The following is a 20,528-nucleotide window of genomic DNA, read 5'->3' on the forward strand; positions in this document are numbered from 1 at the left end:
GGTTTTAAAACTAACTGATTCTAAAAAGCAAACAACAGACATTCTATTAAAGGATTAAATATTGGGGCACCTGCATATCTCAGTCGTTAAACTTCTGCCTTCAGCTTAGGTCATGATCCCAGAGTCCTGGGCTTGAGCCCTACATTGGGCTCCCTGCGGGAAGCCTGGCTCCTCCCTTTCCCACTCCCCCTCCTTGTGTTCCCTCTCTCACTGTCTCTCTCTGTCGAATAAATAAAACCTTAAAAAAAAAAGAAGGATTTATTTCCATTAAAACCAGTTATAAATTGGGAATGCATACTATCATTATTTGGTATTATTTTTTTAGGGGTTGTGCTAATGCAAAGAAGAAAAAATTAAAATAAGTATGAATATTTAAAGAAGAAATTATCTTTATGTATAAATGATATAATTGCATACATAAGAGCCAAAAGACTCTGGTTAAACTTTTATAATTAATACAATTATAAATCACACATGATTATAAATCATATTAAATTCATAATTTAATTAATTTTTTTAAGGTCTCTTTTTTTAAGATCTTATTTCTTTATTTGACAGAGAGATACACAGAGAGGGAACACAAACAGGGAGAGTGAGAGAGGGAGAAGCAGGCCTCCCGCCAGCAGGGAGCCCAATGTGGGGCTTGATCCCAGAACCCGGAGATCATGCCCCGAGCGGAAAGCGGACGCTCAACGACTGAGCCACGCAGGCGCCCCATAATTTAATCTAAATTATACTTCTTCTTTATATTTAATTTAAATTTATGGTATAAAATTTAATAATTATTTAGATACAGTATGAAGATATAAAAATCAGTAACATTTTCATGCACTAATAATAATCAGTTATATTAAAATATAAAGATATTTATAATGCTAACAAAATCTACACAATTCTTAAAGATAAGTTATAATAAGAGAAAAGAGGAGGACATACGTGAAGAAAACCATAAATCTTTTAAGGACATAAAGTAAGACCTGAATAAAAGATGGCTTTTGTCGATTAGAAGTCTCATAAAATTGTCAGTTCCTTCCAAAACAGTCTATAAATCTAATACATTTCTAACCAAATAAATTTTCAAACTTCATAAATTACTCTAAAGCTTATCAAAAATAGATTTGGAGAATTGCCAATAAAGATTTAAGAAACACTCGTGGGATAATTTAAGATTAAAACCATATTCTTGGTTCAAGGAAATCAAGGGAATGCAAGAGTCCAGAAGTAGAGCCAGGATAAATGAGAACCTTGATGTTTGATCAAAGTCACATTTCAGTTTAGCGGGACAGACAGTTCATTTAGTAATGGTGCTGGCAAAATTGGCCGGCTGTGTGATAAAGCAAAGTTAGATTCCTGCTTCATACTTATGCCGAAGTAAATTCAAGGTGAATTAAAGCCCTCTATGTGGAACAACAACAACAACAATAAAAATGTTAGAAGAAAATTTAGGAGCTGTGAATAGGCTGAGGAAGCTCAGAATGCATAAAGGGAAGGACTGAGAAATTTGACTGTGTATAAATGTTAAATTCCATGTGCCAAACAATCCTGTAAAGGAAGTCAAAAGACAATAGTGAACTGGGAGAAAATTCTTATAAAATGTTTGACAGATAAGGCGTTAGTATAAGGACATTTTTCCAAAGAAAAAGAACATGAATAGACAAATAGGCAAAAAATTTGAATAGGCAACTCATGGAAGAAAAGGTGCAATTTGTTAATAAACCTAAAAATGTGTTGCTTATCCTCCCTAGTAGAGGAATGGAAATCACACCCTCAAGGGGAACTGTGATCTTTAGGGCGACATTAAGAGAGTGGGAGACACTTCTGCCAAGAAAGTGGAACGATAGTCTCCTTCATTGCTTTCTGTCGTGCTTTGTAGAAAATAATATGAAGCTCTACTACTGTGTATGTATAGTAAAATCTAAAATATGCAATCCTTTGAGCTAGGTATTCCACTTTTTAATTCTTTACAGAAGTGATATCAATAGGCTTTATGTTTGTGTGTGTGAGTAATGTATCCTTGCACACTGGACTGGGCCTCATTTGAGAAATGGTTATATAACTTATGTTTGAGCCATACTGTGGTACATTTTACAGCTATGGGAAAGAAATGAAGTAGAGCTAGCTATGTTGACTTAAGAGATGGCTACGATCTGTTGTTAAGTGATTAAAAAAAAAGTATAAAATATATGGCATGAACCCATTTTTATAAAAAAGAAAGCAGTCCCTTATATGAATATTGTATTGGTTTGCTGGGGCCGCCATAACAAAATGCCATAGGCTGTGTGACTTAACAGAAACCAGCTTTCTCACAGTTTTGGAGGCCGGGAGTGCAAGATGAGGGTATTAGCCGATTTGGTTTCTCCTGAGCCCTCTCTCCTTGCCTTGCAGACAGCCTTCACACTGGTCTCTCCTCTATTAGAGTGCATCCTTGGTATCTCTTTCTCTTCTTATAAGGACACTTAGTCACACTGGATTAGAGAGCCCCTCCCTAATGACCTCATTTAACCTTAATTGCTTTTTTAAAGGCCAGGCCCTGTCTCCAAATGTAGTCACATTGGGGGTTTAAGGCTTCAACATAGCTTTTCCCATGAATGGTTTTCTAGAAAGTATCAATTACAGATTTTTACCAAGGAGCAGAAACTCTGAGCAAACAAATAATCATAGAAGAAATTTGAAAGGTTGTTAAAGACTTACCACTAAGAAGCCCACCATTAGGCACAGAAAGTTTATAGCTAAATTCGGTGTCTATTTCAGTTTGTAGATAATTCTGTGTTAAACTCTTTTGGTCATTAGAAACAAAGATGAGTATTTTCTGCTTAAGTTTTTAAAAACCAGCATAGGGGTGCCTGGGTGGCTCAGTCACTTTCGCGTCTGTCTTCCACTCAGGTCGTGATCCCAGAGTCCTGAGATTGAGTCCTGCATTGGGCTCGCTGCTCATTGAGGGACCCTGCTTCTCCCTCTCCCTCTGCCCTCTCCCCCCGACCCTCCCACTCATGCTCTCTCTCAAATAAATAAATCAAATCTCAAAAAAACCCAAACAGAATAAACTTAATGCCAAAATGTAATAATGATAGTTTACACACAGGAAAGACAATTGTTGACTGATTTTACCTTTGGCTTATAAATGGAAACATTTACAAAATATGTAAATTAAATTCAACAGTACCTTTAAAAAGGAGACATTGTTTATTCCAGGAGTACAGAGGTGTTTAGCATAAGAAAGCTATCAACCAGTTTATTATGTCAGCATATTAAGAGGGGTTACATCATTAGATATGGAAAATATGACAAAACTCAGTACCCTTTCTTAATAAAAAACTAAAATAAATAGAGTACTTTTTTGTAGTATGGTGAAATGTTTGATATTAGCCGAAAATGTCTCTTAATATTGTTTACCTTATTATCTTAAAAAAAAAGGACAGGTTTTTTGTTTCGCTCTGTGTTAGTAAATTGAAGCTGCCATTTATTGTGATATTTGTGGCATATTTTCTTCCAGTCTCTCTTTTTTTCCTTTCCTGTTCCCATGATTCTACTTGCTTTTGCATCTTCACTTAATTCTGCATCGGTAGTACACCTTGTCCGTAGTTATTTTTCTTAAACTTCGAAAAATAATTCTACCATGATTAATAAGATAAATATTTCTATTTAATTGCCATTTACAGTTTATATAGGTACCATTGTCGCTTGTGCTGTATGCATAAATATTTAAATAAATGCATTATAGTGTTACATTGGTGCATAGGAAAAAAATAATTCGAATGGAATGAATCTGTTTACACAGATGGGATTGGTGATGTGTTTGTGTGCTGTTCTGGAAAAATGATGTGTGTGCCAGCCACAGCAGTAAAGACAATGTAACTGTCTACATGGTACAGTTGTTCAAGTGACAGTTGCAGTCTTATTGAAACAACGAAGCTGTCCTTAACAGAAAACTATACTACTTCCTTTTTTTTTTTTTTTTTTTTTTTACTCTGAGAGTTTTATTCAAAGAATGTACAGTGGTCCCATGTACTCTTCTGCCATTTTCCTTAGTGTTAACATCTCGTGTACCTATAGCACAATATCAAACCCACCAAACTGACGATGGTCCAATTCACAGAGCTTACTCCGATTTCACCTGCACTCCTGTGTGTGTGTGTAGTATGTAGTTCTGTGTAGTTTCACCACACATAGATTCCTGTAGTTACCACCTTAATCAGGATACGGACTGTTCTAGCACCACAGCTGCTTTATGCTACCTCTATAATCACACACTTTTGCTTCCATTTTTTTTATGATTTTTTTTTTTAATTTAAGATTTTTTATTTATTTATTTGACAGACAGAGATCACAAGTAGGCAGAGAGGCAGGCAGAGAGGGAGGGGGAGGCAGGCTCCCTGCTGAGCAGAGAGCCCAATGTGGGGCTCTATCCCAGGACCCTGGGATCATGACCTGAGCTGAAGGCAGAGGCTTAACCCACTGAGCCACCCAGGCGCCCCTGCTTCCATTTTTTAAAAAAAAGATTTTGTTTATTTATTTTTAATTTGTTTGTTTAGAGAGAGAGCATGCAAGCTGGGTAAGGGGCAGAGGGAGAGGGAGAGAGATGCAGGGCTCCATCTCACAACCCGAGATTGTGACCTGAGCAGAAATCTAGAGTCAGATGCTTAACTGACTGAGCCACCCAGGCTCCATTTTTAAACTGAAATTGAAATCGATTAAAAATTTAAAAAATTCAGTTCCTCAGTGCTCAGCAGCAAAATGTGGCCAGTGGCTATGGAGGTGTAGACTTTAGACATTGTAAAGTTCTCAAGGCTCTGAGATAATATGCTTCACTTTCTTTCAAGGTTCTCATACCCTAAGGTCTTCCTTGGCGAATGCGAACTACGTTAAAAATAGCTTGTCTCTTGGGGCCCCTAAATGGCCCAGTTGGTGATGTGTCTGCCTTCAGTTTGGGTCATGATCCCAGGTTCCTGGGATTGAGTCCCAGGTTAGTGGGGGTTGGGGGGAGTTTCTGCTCAGCGGGGAGTCTGCTTGTCCCTCTCCTCCCTTAAAATGTGCTGGGGGAAAAAAAAAACCCACCTTACTATATATTGCAAAGAAGCATTGAAGTATTTCGTTTGCCAGGTTAGGTATTACACTGTAATATAAGATGTTTATTGATATTTTACTTAGGATAAACATGCAGATCCTAGGCAGAGATGACAGAGGATGTTTATTCATTATTAAAGAACTGGGATTTAATTCTAAATGAGTTTCAACTTGGCATACAGAACTTGAGTGCTTGTCATATAATCAGATCAGTAGATTAGCAGTAGATGATTACTGCATAATGTAGATGGCTTAATACTTCATTGTTGTAGAGTGCAGGCAGTAATACAGTGCAGACTCTTCAGCTGAGCACTGAAAATAAAGTAATCATTGTATGTCATGCTTTGTCCCACGCAAGTACTTGAGATAACTGTAGAATTGTCTGTTCTGTGTTCTTCCCCATCCTAAAATGAAAGAATTCTAGAAAACTAGGGAACTTGCTCATAATCTGAACTGTGAATGGCTTCTTGTTTTTAAAAGTTTTTCTTTTGATTCAGATTTACCTCTTGATACTGACCTAGAAAATGAAAAAACACCTAAGATCGTATTGGCTGAGATGCTTGGTGACGTGGTCTGGGAGGACTTGTCCGAGTGCCTCATTAAAAACTGTTTGGTTTATTCTATCCCAACTAACAGCAGCAAGTTACAGCAGTATGAGGAGGTGAGTGCAGACATGCCACAGAAGGTTATACGAGACTGTAGGTGCCTCTCAGTGTCTTGTTTTTCCTGGGATACCTTTTGCTGTGTAGTGACATCTTTAAGGAAATTATTAATAGGGAGTGGAAGCAAATTCGCTGTTACTTCATTTCTCTCCTTGCTTTCTACCTTTTTATTGGGAAGAGTGTTTACTTTCTAAGTATATTTTTGTGAGTGAGCTACCTTTTGAAAAACCATTGTTCTTTTATACTCATCAACCATAGTAGTTACTATATGACATTTTACTTTTTTTGCTTTTTTTTTTTTTAACATTTCCTTGAAATAAGGAAATGTATTTCCTTGAAAAATAAGTGTATTTATTTTAGAGCTCGTCCCACTTTTACTCAGTAGATCAGAAGTTTATATTGAAGGTACTATTCCTAATTAACTTAGGGCTGAAAGAATGTCTAATATATGTATACCTTCAAGCTGCTGGTTTGCTGTAAAACTTAAATGACCAGCTGGTCCTTGTTATATTTTCTATATTGGATTTGAAATTTTAATACTGAAATAGACTGTGTGTATGTAATTCTTTTTTTTTTTTCCTTTTTCCCATTTCTCTTTCTTTCTCAGATCATACAGTCTACTGAAGAATTTGAAAATGCCCTCAAGGAGATGAGGTTTTTAAAAGGAGATACTACCGATTTGCTGAAATACGCCCGTAACATCAATTCTCATTTTGCTAACAAGAAATGTCAGGATGTGATTGTGGCAGCCAGAAACCTAATGACCTCTGAAATTCACAACACTGTGAAGGTGCTGGGAGTTATCTTGTGTTCTGTTGTATTTAGGAAGGGGCATGCAGTTTTGAGACACATTTAGTAGAGTGAAAGAGCATGACAGTTGCTGAGGCACTGGGAGGTTATTCATCTTCCAGTAGTTAGTTCTCTCATCTTTCAAGTGGTCCTGATATCTGCGTCTTTTCTAGGATACCTGTGGGGCCCAGATGAGATAGTGTACATGAAAGCATTGTGGACATTGAAAAGCCCATGTAAATATAAGAGATCCCTGTTGTTGAAATTAGACCATATATCAACCTATGTAGATTTTTCTCGATTTTATTACTTGCGTTTTTGGTACACAATTTTGGGACAGGTGTAATTTTTTTAAATTAATGAGTTAATGAATTAATTATTTGAAAAAAGATTTTATTTATTTTTTTTGAGAAAGAGGGGAGCATGAGAGAGGGCATGAGAGGAAAGAGGTCAGCTGGAGGAGCAGACTCCCCACCGAGTAGAGAGCCCTATGTGGGACCTGATCCTAGGACGCCAAGACCATCACCCGAGACAAAGGCAGCCGCCCAACGAACTGAGCCACCCAGGCACCCCTGCAATTTTTTTTTTTTTTAAAGACTATTTATTTATTCATGAGAGAGGCAGAGGGAGAAGCAGGCTCCTGAAGAAGCAGGGAGCCTTATGTGGGACTAGATCCCAGGACCCCAGGATCATGACCTGAACCGTCCAGGTGCCCTGATTGGGTTTTGTTATGTCCAGAGATTATACCGTGTTGTGAAAGTGTTGAGTTCATGTCTTTGGCTAACAGAGGCACTAGTTTTGTAGTCAAAGTAATAAAACAAAAAAGATAATCATTGTAGGCTTTCAGCAATTATCTGCAAAGTCAGTGGGCTCTTTAATTTGCATGAAAGGTAATTTACTCCTTTGACCTTAGGTAAGTCTGTGTATTTTCTTTTCTGGGTTGTTTGTTTTGTTTTGTTTTGTGTATATAAAATATCTGGTAAATGTAAGGTGTTACTTAGATTAAAGTAAAACAGACGAAGGTAGTCCCTGAATAGAAAATTCCTCAGCCATTTTTTCTCCTGTCACAGTGATAGGGACTAGGCTTTTCTTCCTTCTCTCCCTTCTTTTGCGATCCTCCCTTTTTCTTGGGGGTCCCCTGTTACAGTGTCCACCCAGCAAAACAGTTCATTAGCCCTTTGAGATGCACAGATTTTAAAACATTTTGAGGTATTTTGGATTATTAAGGAGCTATAGGCCACTCAGTGCCAGCAGCTGTGCTGTGGGGTTTTATTTATTTTTACATAAATACTCCTTGATTATGTAATTCTCCTGCACAAAATCTGTTTAGAAAAAGACCCAGTAGCCTGACTGTAGCCTGTAAAGCCTTATAGGATTTGTCCTGCCATTCCCTCTCTGACCCGCTCTGCTATTACATTCTTCAGCTACAGGCTGCAGATGTGCTGGCCTCATTGCTGTTCTCCGAATTTGCTCGGCACACCTGGTTGCAGAACCTTTGAGTCTCTTGTCCCCTCTGCTTGGTACATTTTTACTACAGATACCTGGATGACTTGTTCCCTTTTCTGGCAACTCCTTTTAAAATTGTGACCTCCCCCAATCCTGTACTGTTTTCTCCTTGCTTTATTTTTCTTCATATTTCTTATTATCAACAAACATACCCAATGAATTACTTATTGTTTCTTTCTCTTTAGAGAATAAACTCCATGTGGGGCTTCCCCCCCGCTGCGCCCCGCCACCCTTTTGACTACTGTTCTATCTCCAGCACCAAGAAAATACCTGTACATAATACTGTAAACTTAGTACTGAGTAAACATTTGGTAAATGAATTAATGTATTTCTCACTTTCCTGTCCCATAACTTCTTGATATAAATAGGATCGTTACTGAATTGCTCTGTGACCCTGGGCTAAATCTTTAACCTTGCTGGACCTCATTTTCCTTTCTGTAATGTGACAGAATGGAACTAGGTAATCTCTGAGCTCCCTACTCAGCTAGCTCTGACATTTTTTAAGACTGTATTTTCCTCAAGAGCTCAAATCCCAACAGTAGCTTGCACTAGGTCAGGGTTTCTCAGTAGTGGCACTGTGGACATTTGGGACCAGGTAGTTCTTTGTTGTTTGCGGCCCTTTTGCAAGATGCTTAGTTGTATCCCTGATCTTTACCTACTAGATGCCAGTAGCACCTCTCCCAGTTGTGACAACCAAATATGTTTCCAGACATTGTCACATGTCCCCCAGAGGGCAAAATTGTCCCTAATTGAGAACCACTGCTCTAGATTCAATCCTGGTTCTTTCTCTTGGCGTTTAAGCCCCGGGTTAGATCTTCTAAACTGCTCAACTTTGAAAAGCTCCGTTTCCTTTTTCTGAAAGCCATTTTCAATTTAATTGCCTTTAATGGTTTTCATCTAAATTTTCTCTAAACAATTCCCATTATATACCCACTCTTTTCCCAAAAGATCTAAAACTACTTTTTGTTGTTTTGACATTTTAACTGTCCACATCTTATGTTCTTCCATCGTGGTTCCTTCAGCTTCCCCAAGAAGTCACTTCACTGGGTCGTGTGTATTTTGGGCCCACTATTTTTCAGACAGACATTAGTGTTTTTTTAATCATCTCTCTAATTACATTTTTTCTTCTCTCTATCTTTGCCATAAATTTGACGGCCAGCTCCCAGACATTTATATTCTCATTTAAACTCCTTAATAGCCCTTTGAAATGGGTATTATTATATTATTTTGTAGATCAGGAAGGCAAATTTGGTGACATAAACATTTTTATTAGACCTGGAGCTTTTTCTCTTAGCGGCTTGTGGAGAAGGTCAGCATGTACAGAGCAGACCTGCTGCTCCGCCTGCTTGGTTGCTTTGGTTTTCGGCCCCTCTGGCATCTTGGGAAAACAAGGTTTGAAGACCATTACTGTAGCACAGTTTCTTCATTTTACGATGAGAAAATTGAGGTCCAGAGAGGTTAAATGACTTTGTTAAAAGTCAAGGTAAATATCACTGATGTTTCCAGGCTAGCAGCCTAGTGTTCTTTCAGTAGGTTTTGATAAGTGTAGGAATTTTCTTTTCTTTTCTTTCTTTTTTTAAAGATTTTATGTATGTATTTATTTATTTATTTGCCAAAGGGAGAGAGTGTGACACATGCACAAGCAGGACAAGTGTCAGGCAGAAAGAGAGGGAGAAGCAGGCTTCCTGCTGAGCAGGGAGCCCGATGTGGGGCCTGATCCCAGGACCCTGAGATCATGACCTGAGCCGAAGGCAGACACTTAACTGACTGAGCCACCCAGGTGCCCTGGAGTTTTCATTCTGTATAAATGTTAGGAAAGCTTTTTTGGTTTTAGTTTGAAGTTCTGTTTTGTTTAGTAGAGGTAACCTGAATGGGTTATTTCTTAGACTAAGCCAATACATCTTACTGATGGTGAATAATTTAATGACAACAGAACACAAAACTAGACTGGTCTTCAGTAATTAGGTGTCTAGTCTGAGAAAGATGATTTTTGAAGGTCCTTTCATTTGCCTGAAATCTTGGGCCAGTTTTATAGCTTTGCTCTTTCCAACAATATGAAGAGTACAAAGAAGAAATGGAAGAATGGTACAGTAAAGGGGATTCTTGGTTTCTTAGGATATGCTCTCACCCAAGATCAAGCAGTTGTCAAAATAATTTTCATATTTATTCAAATCTTTTGATTACACTGTAGAGCCAAAACTTGATCATCATGCACGTCCACCAGTATCTTAACTCCTGTCAGCTTGCATTTGAATTATTCTGAGGACAATACATCTCCTCTGTTTTATGTTTGAATCTTAGATTACTCCTGATTCTAAGGTAAGTGTGCCGGACTTGCCCCGTCCTGAGGAGGATGAGAAGCCAGAAGTACAGAAAATGTCCACAACTCAGTACAACGAGGTGGTGAATTTAGAGCCTGAAAATACATTGGACCAACATTCCTTCTCTTTGCCCACGTGCCGCATCAGTGAATCTGTGAAGCAGTTAATGGAACTTGCCTATCAGACTTTACTAGAGGCAATAACCAGCAGTGATCAGTGGTAAGAGTTCTGAAAATGGCAGTGACGTGGTGATATGCACATCTAAACTAGGACATTTATTGAGAAAATTAGCGGAATTCTTTGGGTTTTCTTATCCCATTAGTTAGTATTTTTTTTCCCTAGAGAAACAATGTAGCAGATAGATCTATATCGATAATTCACTTTTATCTGCAATAACATGTACTTCTCAGAGCATATATTAGAAATGGAAGCATGTGTATGGATGAACGAATGGAGTTTCTTTGACATTAAATACGTTAATCACTTTTTTACAAAAAGCTCTTTTAATTTTTGTTTAATTTCTACTTTTTATAGGGGTTGAATGATGTTATATGAAGAAGCACTTGTAAAGAACTTAGAATACTTCCGGGACAATGATCAGTACTCCAGTATTCATTTTATTACTGGTGGCCATGGTAATAGTGGTTGTTACACCATCTGCTGCAGCCTGCCCTGGCCTTTTAGCTTAGCATTCATTTTACGTTTTGAAATCCAGTCCCTAATTATAATTATTTTACATTTTTGTTTTTGACGCAGTAATGGTTGGTTGGAAGGCCAAAGGTAGAAGGAAAAGCATAGAATGTTCTGAAGATCGGATTTTATCATTTCAAGATAATGATTTCTCTTAATCTATCCTGTATTCAGGGTACCTCCGGCTCTAGTCCACATTTTGTTCTCAACCTCTCTGCTTCATGAGCTCCTCTCCTACTCCTAGACAAAATTGAGGAGAAGATGCCAGGCTGGAGCCCAGGCTGTAGAGTCGACTGACAAAAGCCCCTTTAGTTTGAGTCTGTGGGTAGCAGTTCTTTACTTCTTGTCCTCACAGGAAAGAACTTTCCCAGTTAGGGCCTGACTCAACTACATTGCCTCTCAGGTTGGCTTCCAGAGTTTTTGTTTTTATCTCCCCGTGCAAACAAACCCTTTTATTTTATTCTGCTCTAGAAAGAACATGTTTACTAAGATACTTCCATGACTTCAGGGAATTGTTGTGTTCATAAGCCCATCTAGTTTTAAATATAAGGAGGAAGAACAAACATGTAGAAAAGTATATATTCCTTAAAGAAAAAAAAAATATATATAATATATATATTCCTTTGGCAAAATAAATTTAGGGGTAACTCTTATTTCACCTGAAACATACTAGACCAGAAGTTAGAGAGGCAAGGCATTATTTCCTCAATTTTTTGATAACAGAACACTGAACAGTAGTTTTTATACTGCATATCTATATGCATTCTTTCCTCCAAAAGAAATAGTTTTAAATAGGACAAGCAGAAACACAACTACATTATGACTCACTTCCCCATTACCAAACCTTGAATAGCAACAAGTGCTCCAAAGTAAAATGAAATAGTAATCAAGTAATAACAGTGTTTCAAGATATAGTAACCGTGGCTTGTTTTTCTAAATATTTGTGGAATTCCTGTTACTTATTCAAGGTACACAGTTTAAGATAGTCTTATGTGGAATAAGCTGTGTAAACCTAATATATGTTCTAAGTGCATTTTAATAATAATCTTGAGGTGTTCCAAGGCCAGATTTAAAGGGCAAGAAATTTTGAGTTTAGAGTCTATCCTAGAAATGTTGATTCATCTCCTTGCATTGGGGTAAGGAAGAGAAAAGGTGAAAGCTGAAAGTCAGACTGATTCTAAAAGAACCAAGTGAATGCCTTTATTGATACCTTGCCCTTTGCAGAGTGTGTCAGTGAGAGCGTGACATTTGCTTGAGGCTTAGCTCCATTTGTTACTGAAGGGATACTCTGGGTACTGGCAGAATGCAAATTGATAATGGGAAAGAGGCTTTGGGTTAATGCTGCTATTCTGAAAATTATTAATAGATCTAGGTTTTTCGAACTGCGATCTAGTTAGTAAATACTGGTTGAGAATATATTTCCATCTAGATTAAGGGTGTTTTCAGCAGTGACCAGGGCAGGTGTTCTCTTGAACTGTAGTTTTGGTTGATGACTAATGTGCACTTAGTTTGACCTTTTTTTCTCATTGCCAGTATCCTTATGTATTCCTGTTGAAACTTTTTTTCCTCCAGTGCTGTTCAACTTTTCTACTCAGTGAGGAATATCTTCCATTTGTTCCATGATGTCGTGCCAACATACCATAAGTAAGTGCCACTGTGTCTGATTTCTCTATGGTTCTGTATATCTGAGGCGTAAGTGGGGTTAAAGCCAGTAATTGTATGTTCCCACCAAAAATATTTTGGTTACTAAAATTCAGAATGAAACGCAATAAACCATTTAAAAAATCATGTTGGGAGAATATTGGTTATTTACTCAAGTCTAAACATCTGTATATTTAAAACTTTCCCAAGTGGCTCTGGTCTGTAGCCAATTTGAAAACTAGTGATTTAGAAGAGTTTTAGTGCTTCATTGTCTAAGTGAAAAAGGAATTTGGCAGAAGGGCAGCAAGTCTCTACTTGCTCTGACTGGTCAGCGTTGGGTTTGAGGGGAATGACTGGGTACAGCTCTGCTTGGTTTACATACAGAGTCAGCACAGGTCAACATCTGGGTTCCCTTGCTCCTTCTTTCCTGTTAATTACAGGGGTAGGATTATAGGATCAGGCTGCACTCGGGCAGAATAGTTTCCTTCTGACTGACTGGGGTGGGAGTGATGAGACTGGACCTTGTCTCAGCCTTGGTAACCTGTGATTTCTTTCTCTTTCTCCCCTTCCTCCTGGCCTAGGGAGAATCTTCAAAAACTGCCCCAGTTGGCCGCTATTCACCACAACAACTGTATGTACATTGCTCACCACCTGCTGACGCTTGGGCATCAGTTCAGATCGCGTTTTGCCCCCATTCTTTGTGATGGCACCACGACCTTTGTGGATCTCGTACCTGGCTTCAGGAGACTTGGTAACGATACCTTCATTTTAGGAAAACAGAGTGATCATGCAGCTTCTCAGCCTAGTGTCTTTGTAACTTATGAATGAGGCAGCTAGAAATTAGGTGGTGGTCCTGAGCTATATTGGAAATGGGAGAGCATTTAGTTTGCAGCTGTTCCCGGTTATTTAATTTTATAAAGTGAATGCAGTCTTTGTGGAAATATTACTTTTTATGACATGATTTCATGGTACATTAGAGATCCAGGCTGCATGGCTGGTGTGCAGTGAATTCACCAAATCAAAGTCATGTCAGTAGAATGACACATAATGAGATTTGGATTGTGATAATTCTGTTAGCATTGTCGGTAAGTGCTTACTAATGTCACTGCTTGTTCTTTTGCAAAACCTCAAGATAGCTCTCTGCCCTTCTACCTAGGTTTACTTGGCATTATTAAAAATCAAAAGAAATGAAATGTGGAATAAATCAATATGTTTACTATAACGATATTCTAAGAAAAGCAGGGACTGTATATGATTCACTTAGCTTTTTACTTCCTGATTTCTAACTTAGGTGGTATAGATCTATTAGAAAAATGAGTAGCTGCTTCTTTGGAATAACTAATATTTCTTATCTGACCCTGGACAGAATACTGGGAAAGACTTACTATCTGGAGAGTTGGTTCAGAGGGACTGGCTAATGTATTAGAAGTGATTATTTCTAGTAACCTTATAGCAGCTTTATGATGTCATCAGGCAAGCAGTTGTTTTCGAATAAGCAGAATTATGGATGATTCATGCTTGTCTCTCTTCCTCCACCCTGGAGTTCTAGTATGCAACGGAACAACTTTTAGAATTCTTTCTTCTATTTCTGCACCATAGGGACAGAGTGTTTTTTGGGCCAAATGAGAGCACAGAAAGGAGAACTTCTGGAAAGACTGTCAAGTGCTAGAAACTTTTCCAACATGGACGATGAAGAGAATTACTCTGCAGCAAGTAAAGCAGTCCGGCAGGTGGGCAGCTGCTGTTAGCTGTGGGATTTGTACTTTTCCACTAGATAATTCCCCCTCGTGTTTTACACAGCAAAGAATGCACAGTAGGTAGCTCAGTTGATTCTCTATAACGCCCATGGGAAGATAGGGGTACTTTTATAGTCATGCTTACAATCTTTCCCTTTCCTTATCCCACCAAGCCAATAGGAAGCTATCTTTCTTTTTGTCCATCCAATAAACATGACTAGTTATTAATAAGTGTCCTAGCAAGGTTTTGATCCACAAATTTGAGTTTGGGAAATCTGAAATAATAGCTTTTACCTCAGTGCCCCTCTCTCTCCTACATGATTTGTCATTGCCTTTTTATTTATTTATTTATTTATTTTGAGCGCATGGTTTTTGTTTATTTATTGTTTATTGAAGTGAAAGCTAATACACACTATTATATTGGCTTCAGGCATACAATGTAGTAAGTCCACAATCCTGTCCATTTGTCAGTGCGTCTGGTTTATCTTGCAGTGGTTTTCCCATCCTTGGGATAAGTCTCTTTTTCATCTGGCAGGGGTATCACTGGGGTGACATCTTCAAAAGAAGCTTGTTATTTTGATGACTTTACCTCCCCTTCCTATGATGCCTCTTTCCCCATATCCATGTGCTGAGTGTGAATGTGCAGAATGGAGTTGGCACCCGTCTCTTTTTTGGGTCAGCAGCTGTACTCTTCTGACAGGTACTACACCAGCTGAAGAGACTTGGAATCGTGTGGCAGGATGTCCTGCCGGTGAATATATACTGCAAGGCCATGGGGACTTTACTCAATACAGCAATTTCTGAGATCATCGGCAGAATCACTGTTCTAGAGGTAAGGGCCGTTAGATGCTCGCCAGACTTGAGAGGGCGGTCCTTGTCTCAGAGTGTAATTTTACTAAGAAAATGATATTGAAATCTCATTTCTAGTCAACACAGATGGTAGAAGAGATTGCTCATGTTTTAACGTCTAACTCATTATACTTTTTTTTTCAGTTCCATCTTAATTCTGTTTTGCTAGAGACTTGGCTAAGTTCTATCTTTTATACTTATATAAGGAAGTAGGATTTACTGCTTCTCCCTTTAGCATAGTGTGAATTATGAATGAGAAGCCTGGAAACTGTGTAGTCCTTAGATGTGTTATAAAGTGTGAAGTCATATATTTATTTAATTTGCAAGTGAACTAAATGATTTGGTAAAGTGAGATGCGGCCTGGTGCCGATACCACTTTTCAGCACACTCTTGCCGTTGGGATTACATATGTGAACCTAGATGCAGGTTGCCTGGACTCTGCCGGCTGATGTCTCTACAGCATAGATTGGCCAAATCCTCGTTTATAAAAATATCCCCGCTTTTCAGCAAGCCGTGCCACATTTCTGCCAGAGAAATGGGCTTCTTCGTGTAGGCATACTAAGTTATTGACATTCTGTTGAAACACACTTTGTGTCATTCTTGCGTGAGGAGTACTGTCAGAGAGCCGATGATATCTCATGTCTGCTAAGGTGTGCTTAGGTGCTTGGAAAATGAATTGCTGTATCTGACCCTTGGACAGCATGCACCAAAGATTTTCCTGACGGCTAAGCTGGCCCAATTCTCTTCTTTTGTGTTCCCTCTTGGCAAAACCAGGACATCTCTACTGAAGATGCTGATAGATTGTATTCCTTATGCAAAACAGTGATGGATGAAGGACCCCAAGTATTTGCACCTCTGTCTGAAGAAAGCAAGAACAAGAAATACCAAGAAGAGGTTCCAGTCTTTGTGCCAAAGTGGATGCCATTTAAGGAATTGATGATGATATTACAAGCCAGCCTGCAAGAAATTGGGGATCGGTGGGTATAACCCTTTTATAGAGGGTTATCTCTCTCTCTCTCTCTGTGTCTGTTTGTCTCTCCAAAGATAGTTACAAAGTAGTGGTGCCATTGATAGCAGTGCTCTTCTCCGTTTCTTGATTTTGCTCAGGAAAGTTTCATATTGAGTCACAGCAGTTGGGGCCTTTGCATGATCTGTAATAGTGTAGATCTCATTACCACTTTCTCCTGTTTGATAACATAAAGACTTCTTGTTTCATATTACTTTGGTCTTGAACATATTCTGGCAGGCTGTGCCAATAATCTTGCATTTTTAAGAAGGACAACCTTCTGACACCTGGGTTGAAATTGTTGCCCATTTTAACCAACAGTGGATACGTTTTATTTAAAAAAATTTTTTTTTACGGTTTTATTTATTTGACTGAAAGAGACATAGTAAGAGAGGGAACGCAAGTAGGGGGAGTGGGAGAGGGTGAAGCAGGACCCTGGGATCATGACCTGAGCTGAAGGCAGAGGCTTAACGATGGAGCCCCCAGGTGCCCCAAGTAGATACATTGTAAGATTGACTTTGATTTGTTAAAAGTGAAGTGACTTTTGTTTGAATGGAATATTCAGCATCAAACCACAGTTTGATCGATCAGCAGTTCTTCTGCAGGGAGTACAGTGGCTTTAGAGATTAAGCATCATACACATAGAGAAGATTCATCTTTTCTGAAATAAAGTGGATGGTGTTTTTCCCCGACATCAGAGACCATCTGTTAACATTGCTGTGAGCAGTAAATACATGCTTTATTGTATCATACTTGGTGTGCGGATGTCACTGATGCTGCACAGAGGAGGATAGATATGGGTTAGTTATACATTTGTGGGTGCTTTTATTATTGTCTTGGTAAATTATTGATGAGTATGCGTACTTTACATAGGGAGCTCCCTGAGTCGGCCTTCAGGTCCATCTCCATCCTCAGAGCTACCTGTCTGCCTGTTTTAGCCTGGTTTACTAGTTCATTTACTAGTTCATTACGGATGCACCACTGTATCAGACCAGTCATCCCGATGTGCCTGAGCTATTCTCAGTGTATACTGTCTGTCCTAAAACTGGGAAAATGAGATTTCTATACTAACTATACTATCTATACTACCTTAGTATAAAATTTGATTTATTTATTTGTTATTTACAAGTCCTTTGTAGGTAATGTCTTTAGGTAAGACTCCAGAGGGCAGCAGATAAGAAATTTTCTTTCTGCTGTTAACCCTCCTGCAGCCCAATAATCATTAATACTTTGTTGTGAGAAGAAGTACTGGTATATCTTAGCTTCGTATTTTCTCCCTAGGAAGAATTTTTCTCCTAGAGATTTCACTTAAACCTAAGAATGGTAACTAATTGGGTAATTTTTTTCTGAGGAAACTACCTGCAGTTATATAGTTTAAATCTTTTAATATTATAAAATATATATATGAAATATACGTATGTATACATTTAAATATTTTAATATTATGAAATTTACATATATGTAAACATATTTACAATCTAAAGGAAACAAGTAAAATGTTTGTGTTCTTATTACCTAATTTAAGAAAAATATTACCAGTACCGTGAAGGCTCCTATGTGCCCCTCTCCAGACATTTCTTCCCATAGGCAGCCACTATCTTGAATTTTACTTACTTCTTTTCCTTTCTTTAGAGTTTTGCCACATTTGCACATATCCCTGAACAATAGAGTTTAGTCTTGCTTGTGTTTGAACTTTCTATAAACGGAGTCTTCCATAACTTGCTGCTTGTGTTCAATATTCTGTTTTTGAAATTCACGAGAGTATGCAGAGCTGTAGTTTGTGTTCACTGCTGTATCAGATTCTGTTGTACAGATATTTCGTTGTTTATTTATCCTATTGCTTCATAGTTTCCCTGGTATTTGGTATTATCAGGCTCTAAAATTTTTGTTAGTGTGAAATGGTAGTTCATTGTCATTGTAATTTAAATTTCCCTAAATTCTAATGATATTGGGCATCTTTTTATTGATCATTTGTTTTTCTTCTATTGTAAAATGCCTGTTCATGATTTTTGCCCTTTATTCTATAGGATTGTTTGTGATTTCCTTGTTGATTCAGGGAAGTTTGCTATGTATTTTTTATACCAGTCCTTTGTTGGTTAAAGTTTGTTGCCTGTGGCTCATTTTTAAAAATAGTTACCGATCCCAAGATTCTATTTAACCATATGAGGATGTGGCCATATTTCTCAAGTTCAAGCAAGACTTAGTGAATATAGAATAAGGGGGGACAGTGTTATCTTCCTAACCTCATCTCTTCATCTAACTGTGCTGATACCAAAATAACTCAGAGAAGCAAAAGTTACAGAGATTTGGTGGTAGAGCCATCAAGAGGGGGAAGGATGCCAGGATCTGTTTTACTTCCATTTAAGACAAATGAGCATTTGGGTATAAATAAGCAGTTTTAAAATCTTGCTTATACAGAGACATAAGAGGAAATAGAATTTTATCTTTTATTTTGCAGGTGGGCAGATGGAAAAGGGCCCTTGGCAGCTGCATTCTCTTCCAGTGAAGTAAGAGCTTTAATTCGTGCCTTGTTCCAGAACACAGAAAGAAGAGCAGCTGCCCTTGCTAAGATTAAATAGCTGCGTCTTCCTAAGAAAGCCATGTCTTGACTGTGTGGATTCTTCTCTTGGTGTAATTACTATTTTAAAGACTTCTTGGAATCGTCCATTAGTTTCGGTGAACCAGGATATCATGGAAGTCTGATTTCACCCAAGAACGCCTTACCTTCTGGCTTGTATGAGGCTTTGTTAAAGAACTGGACGTTAATATAAACTGTCAAGTGACGCACCTCAATTGGTTGACTTTTTAGCCATCCTCCCTTGATAAGAAACTGTCGGGTAGCATTATTTCATGTCGCTTCCGGGCCTTCTGAGAACCGTATCCATTGTAGATGTAGACCCTGGCCTCCGATCGAGGAATCCTAGGGATTCCAAGAGTCAGGGTGAAGAATTTGTGTGCAGATGGGAGGTATATTTTGGGGGCTAGGGGAGCCATATCTGTCCTTGCCAGAATTAAGAAGACTTCCTTTAATATTTCTTTCCAATAAATAATGCTTTTCAGAGTTAAGGGTGACTGTCTTTAATAACATAGGAGCTTTGACAAAAGAGACCAATGAGTTTTCTGGTCTTTTGTACCATTCTCTCTGTTGACATTCATGATTCTCACAGAGGACTTAATTGCATCTTCTTTCTTCAATTGTCTGGTAATTTGTAGGAGTCTTAGGACTTCCTTTCAGTTTACATTTTTGACATTTTTTCTATTTCAACTAAATTCTGTTTTTTTTTGGTTGGAAATCTTTTTTCACCTTTTCTTAAACTCCACTGTTTCAGTACCTTATCAAATGGCCAAGGTTTTAAATTGGTCACATTCCTTTGTCACATAATATATGCCCTGAGATACTAACTCTGGGCTCCGTAGCCTAATCCTTGATTTGCTGAAATGGGCAATTCTTCAGCTCTGCTTAATCGGTTTTTAACTCTTTTTCAGCCATCGGAGGTTTGCATGATGTCCAGGTTATCCTGGCCCTCTGTAGGACTCTTCATACTGAAAGACAGTTTCCTCTCATGAAAAGAATAAAGGGTGTGATTTTTTAGATGCTGTCCAGGTAGACACAGCCTGGAAGAAGTTTTCAGGACAGTGGGCATGCTTCCTTAGGCTTAACCCCTTGATTCCTGGTACACAAGAACAATGATTTTTCCTCCTGTCTTCAAGTGTCCTGCCTTCTCCCTCAGTTCTGGTTCAGCCCCTACTCCTTCCGGTTGCTTAGTTTTTCTTTTACCTACTATAGGGATCAGAGAATAATGAAAAAAAGAAGGCCGTTTTTGTTTTTAATAAGAGAGCTCAGCTGTGGTTAACGATGAGCTATTTGTCTATACCGAGCACGTCCTACATTGAGAACTCACAGGAAAAAGTACTGCCTGAACCAACTTTAGTTTTTTTGAGAACAAAGGAGTTGTCTCTCTTGAGAGAGGAAGGAGCCGTTTTCACGGGTGAAGAAAATATCTGTTGTTGAAAATTCGCACAATTTCAGGTAGCATTCTTCTCTCAGCAAGTGAGAGAATGGGGAGCTAAGGACAGAGCTGAAATAAAGGCATGCCAGGGCTATTACACTGAAGAGCGGGCTTCTTTTGTTCATAGAAGCTATTCCTGTTGCTTGACAGGTACAGCAATTTGGGGGTGGGATCTCTTGTAACTGAAAGGCACACTTCGCATTCTTTCCCTCCCCTCAGTAGCACAGAAAATTGCATTGCAGTTCTTGCGAGGC

The 20,528-nt window shown here is 38.5% G+C and overlaps 1 protein-coding gene across 1 annotated transcript in view; it reads left to right on the forward strand.

Moving 5' to 3' along the window:
- Positions 1-19,330, forward strand: part of ZW10 (zw10 kinetochore protein) — a 32,059-nt gene extending 12,729 nt beyond the window's left edge. Inside the window, exons 8-16 of the mRNA XM_059416801.1 lie at positions 5,562-5,725; positions 6,334-6,516; positions 10,323-10,561; positions 12,605-12,676; positions 13,255-13,424; positions 14,273-14,403; positions 15,110-15,241; positions 16,033-16,235; positions 18,723-19,330. Of these exons, the coding sequence (XP_059272784.1) occupies positions 5,562-5,725; positions 6,334-6,516; positions 10,323-10,561; positions 12,605-12,676; positions 13,255-13,424; positions 14,273-14,403; positions 15,110-15,241; positions 16,033-16,235; positions 18,723-18,843 (1,415 nt within the window). The 3' untranslated portion in view covers positions 18,844-19,330. The remainder of the gene's footprint in view (positions 1-5,561; positions 5,726-6,333; positions 6,517-10,322; positions 10,562-12,604; positions 12,677-13,254; positions 13,425-14,272; positions 14,404-15,109; positions 15,242-16,032; positions 16,236-18,722) is intronic.
- The last annotated feature ends 1,198 nt before the right edge of the window (positions 19,331-20,528 follow it).

Source organism: Mustela nigripes, chromosome 1, assembly GCF_022355385.1.
Source record: "Mustela nigripes isolate SB6536 chromosome 1, MUSNIG.SB6536, whole genome shotgun sequence".
In the NCBI taxonomy this organism is placed as follows: domain Eukaryota; kingdom Metazoa; phylum Chordata; class Mammalia; order Carnivora; family Mustelidae; genus Mustela; species Mustela nigripes.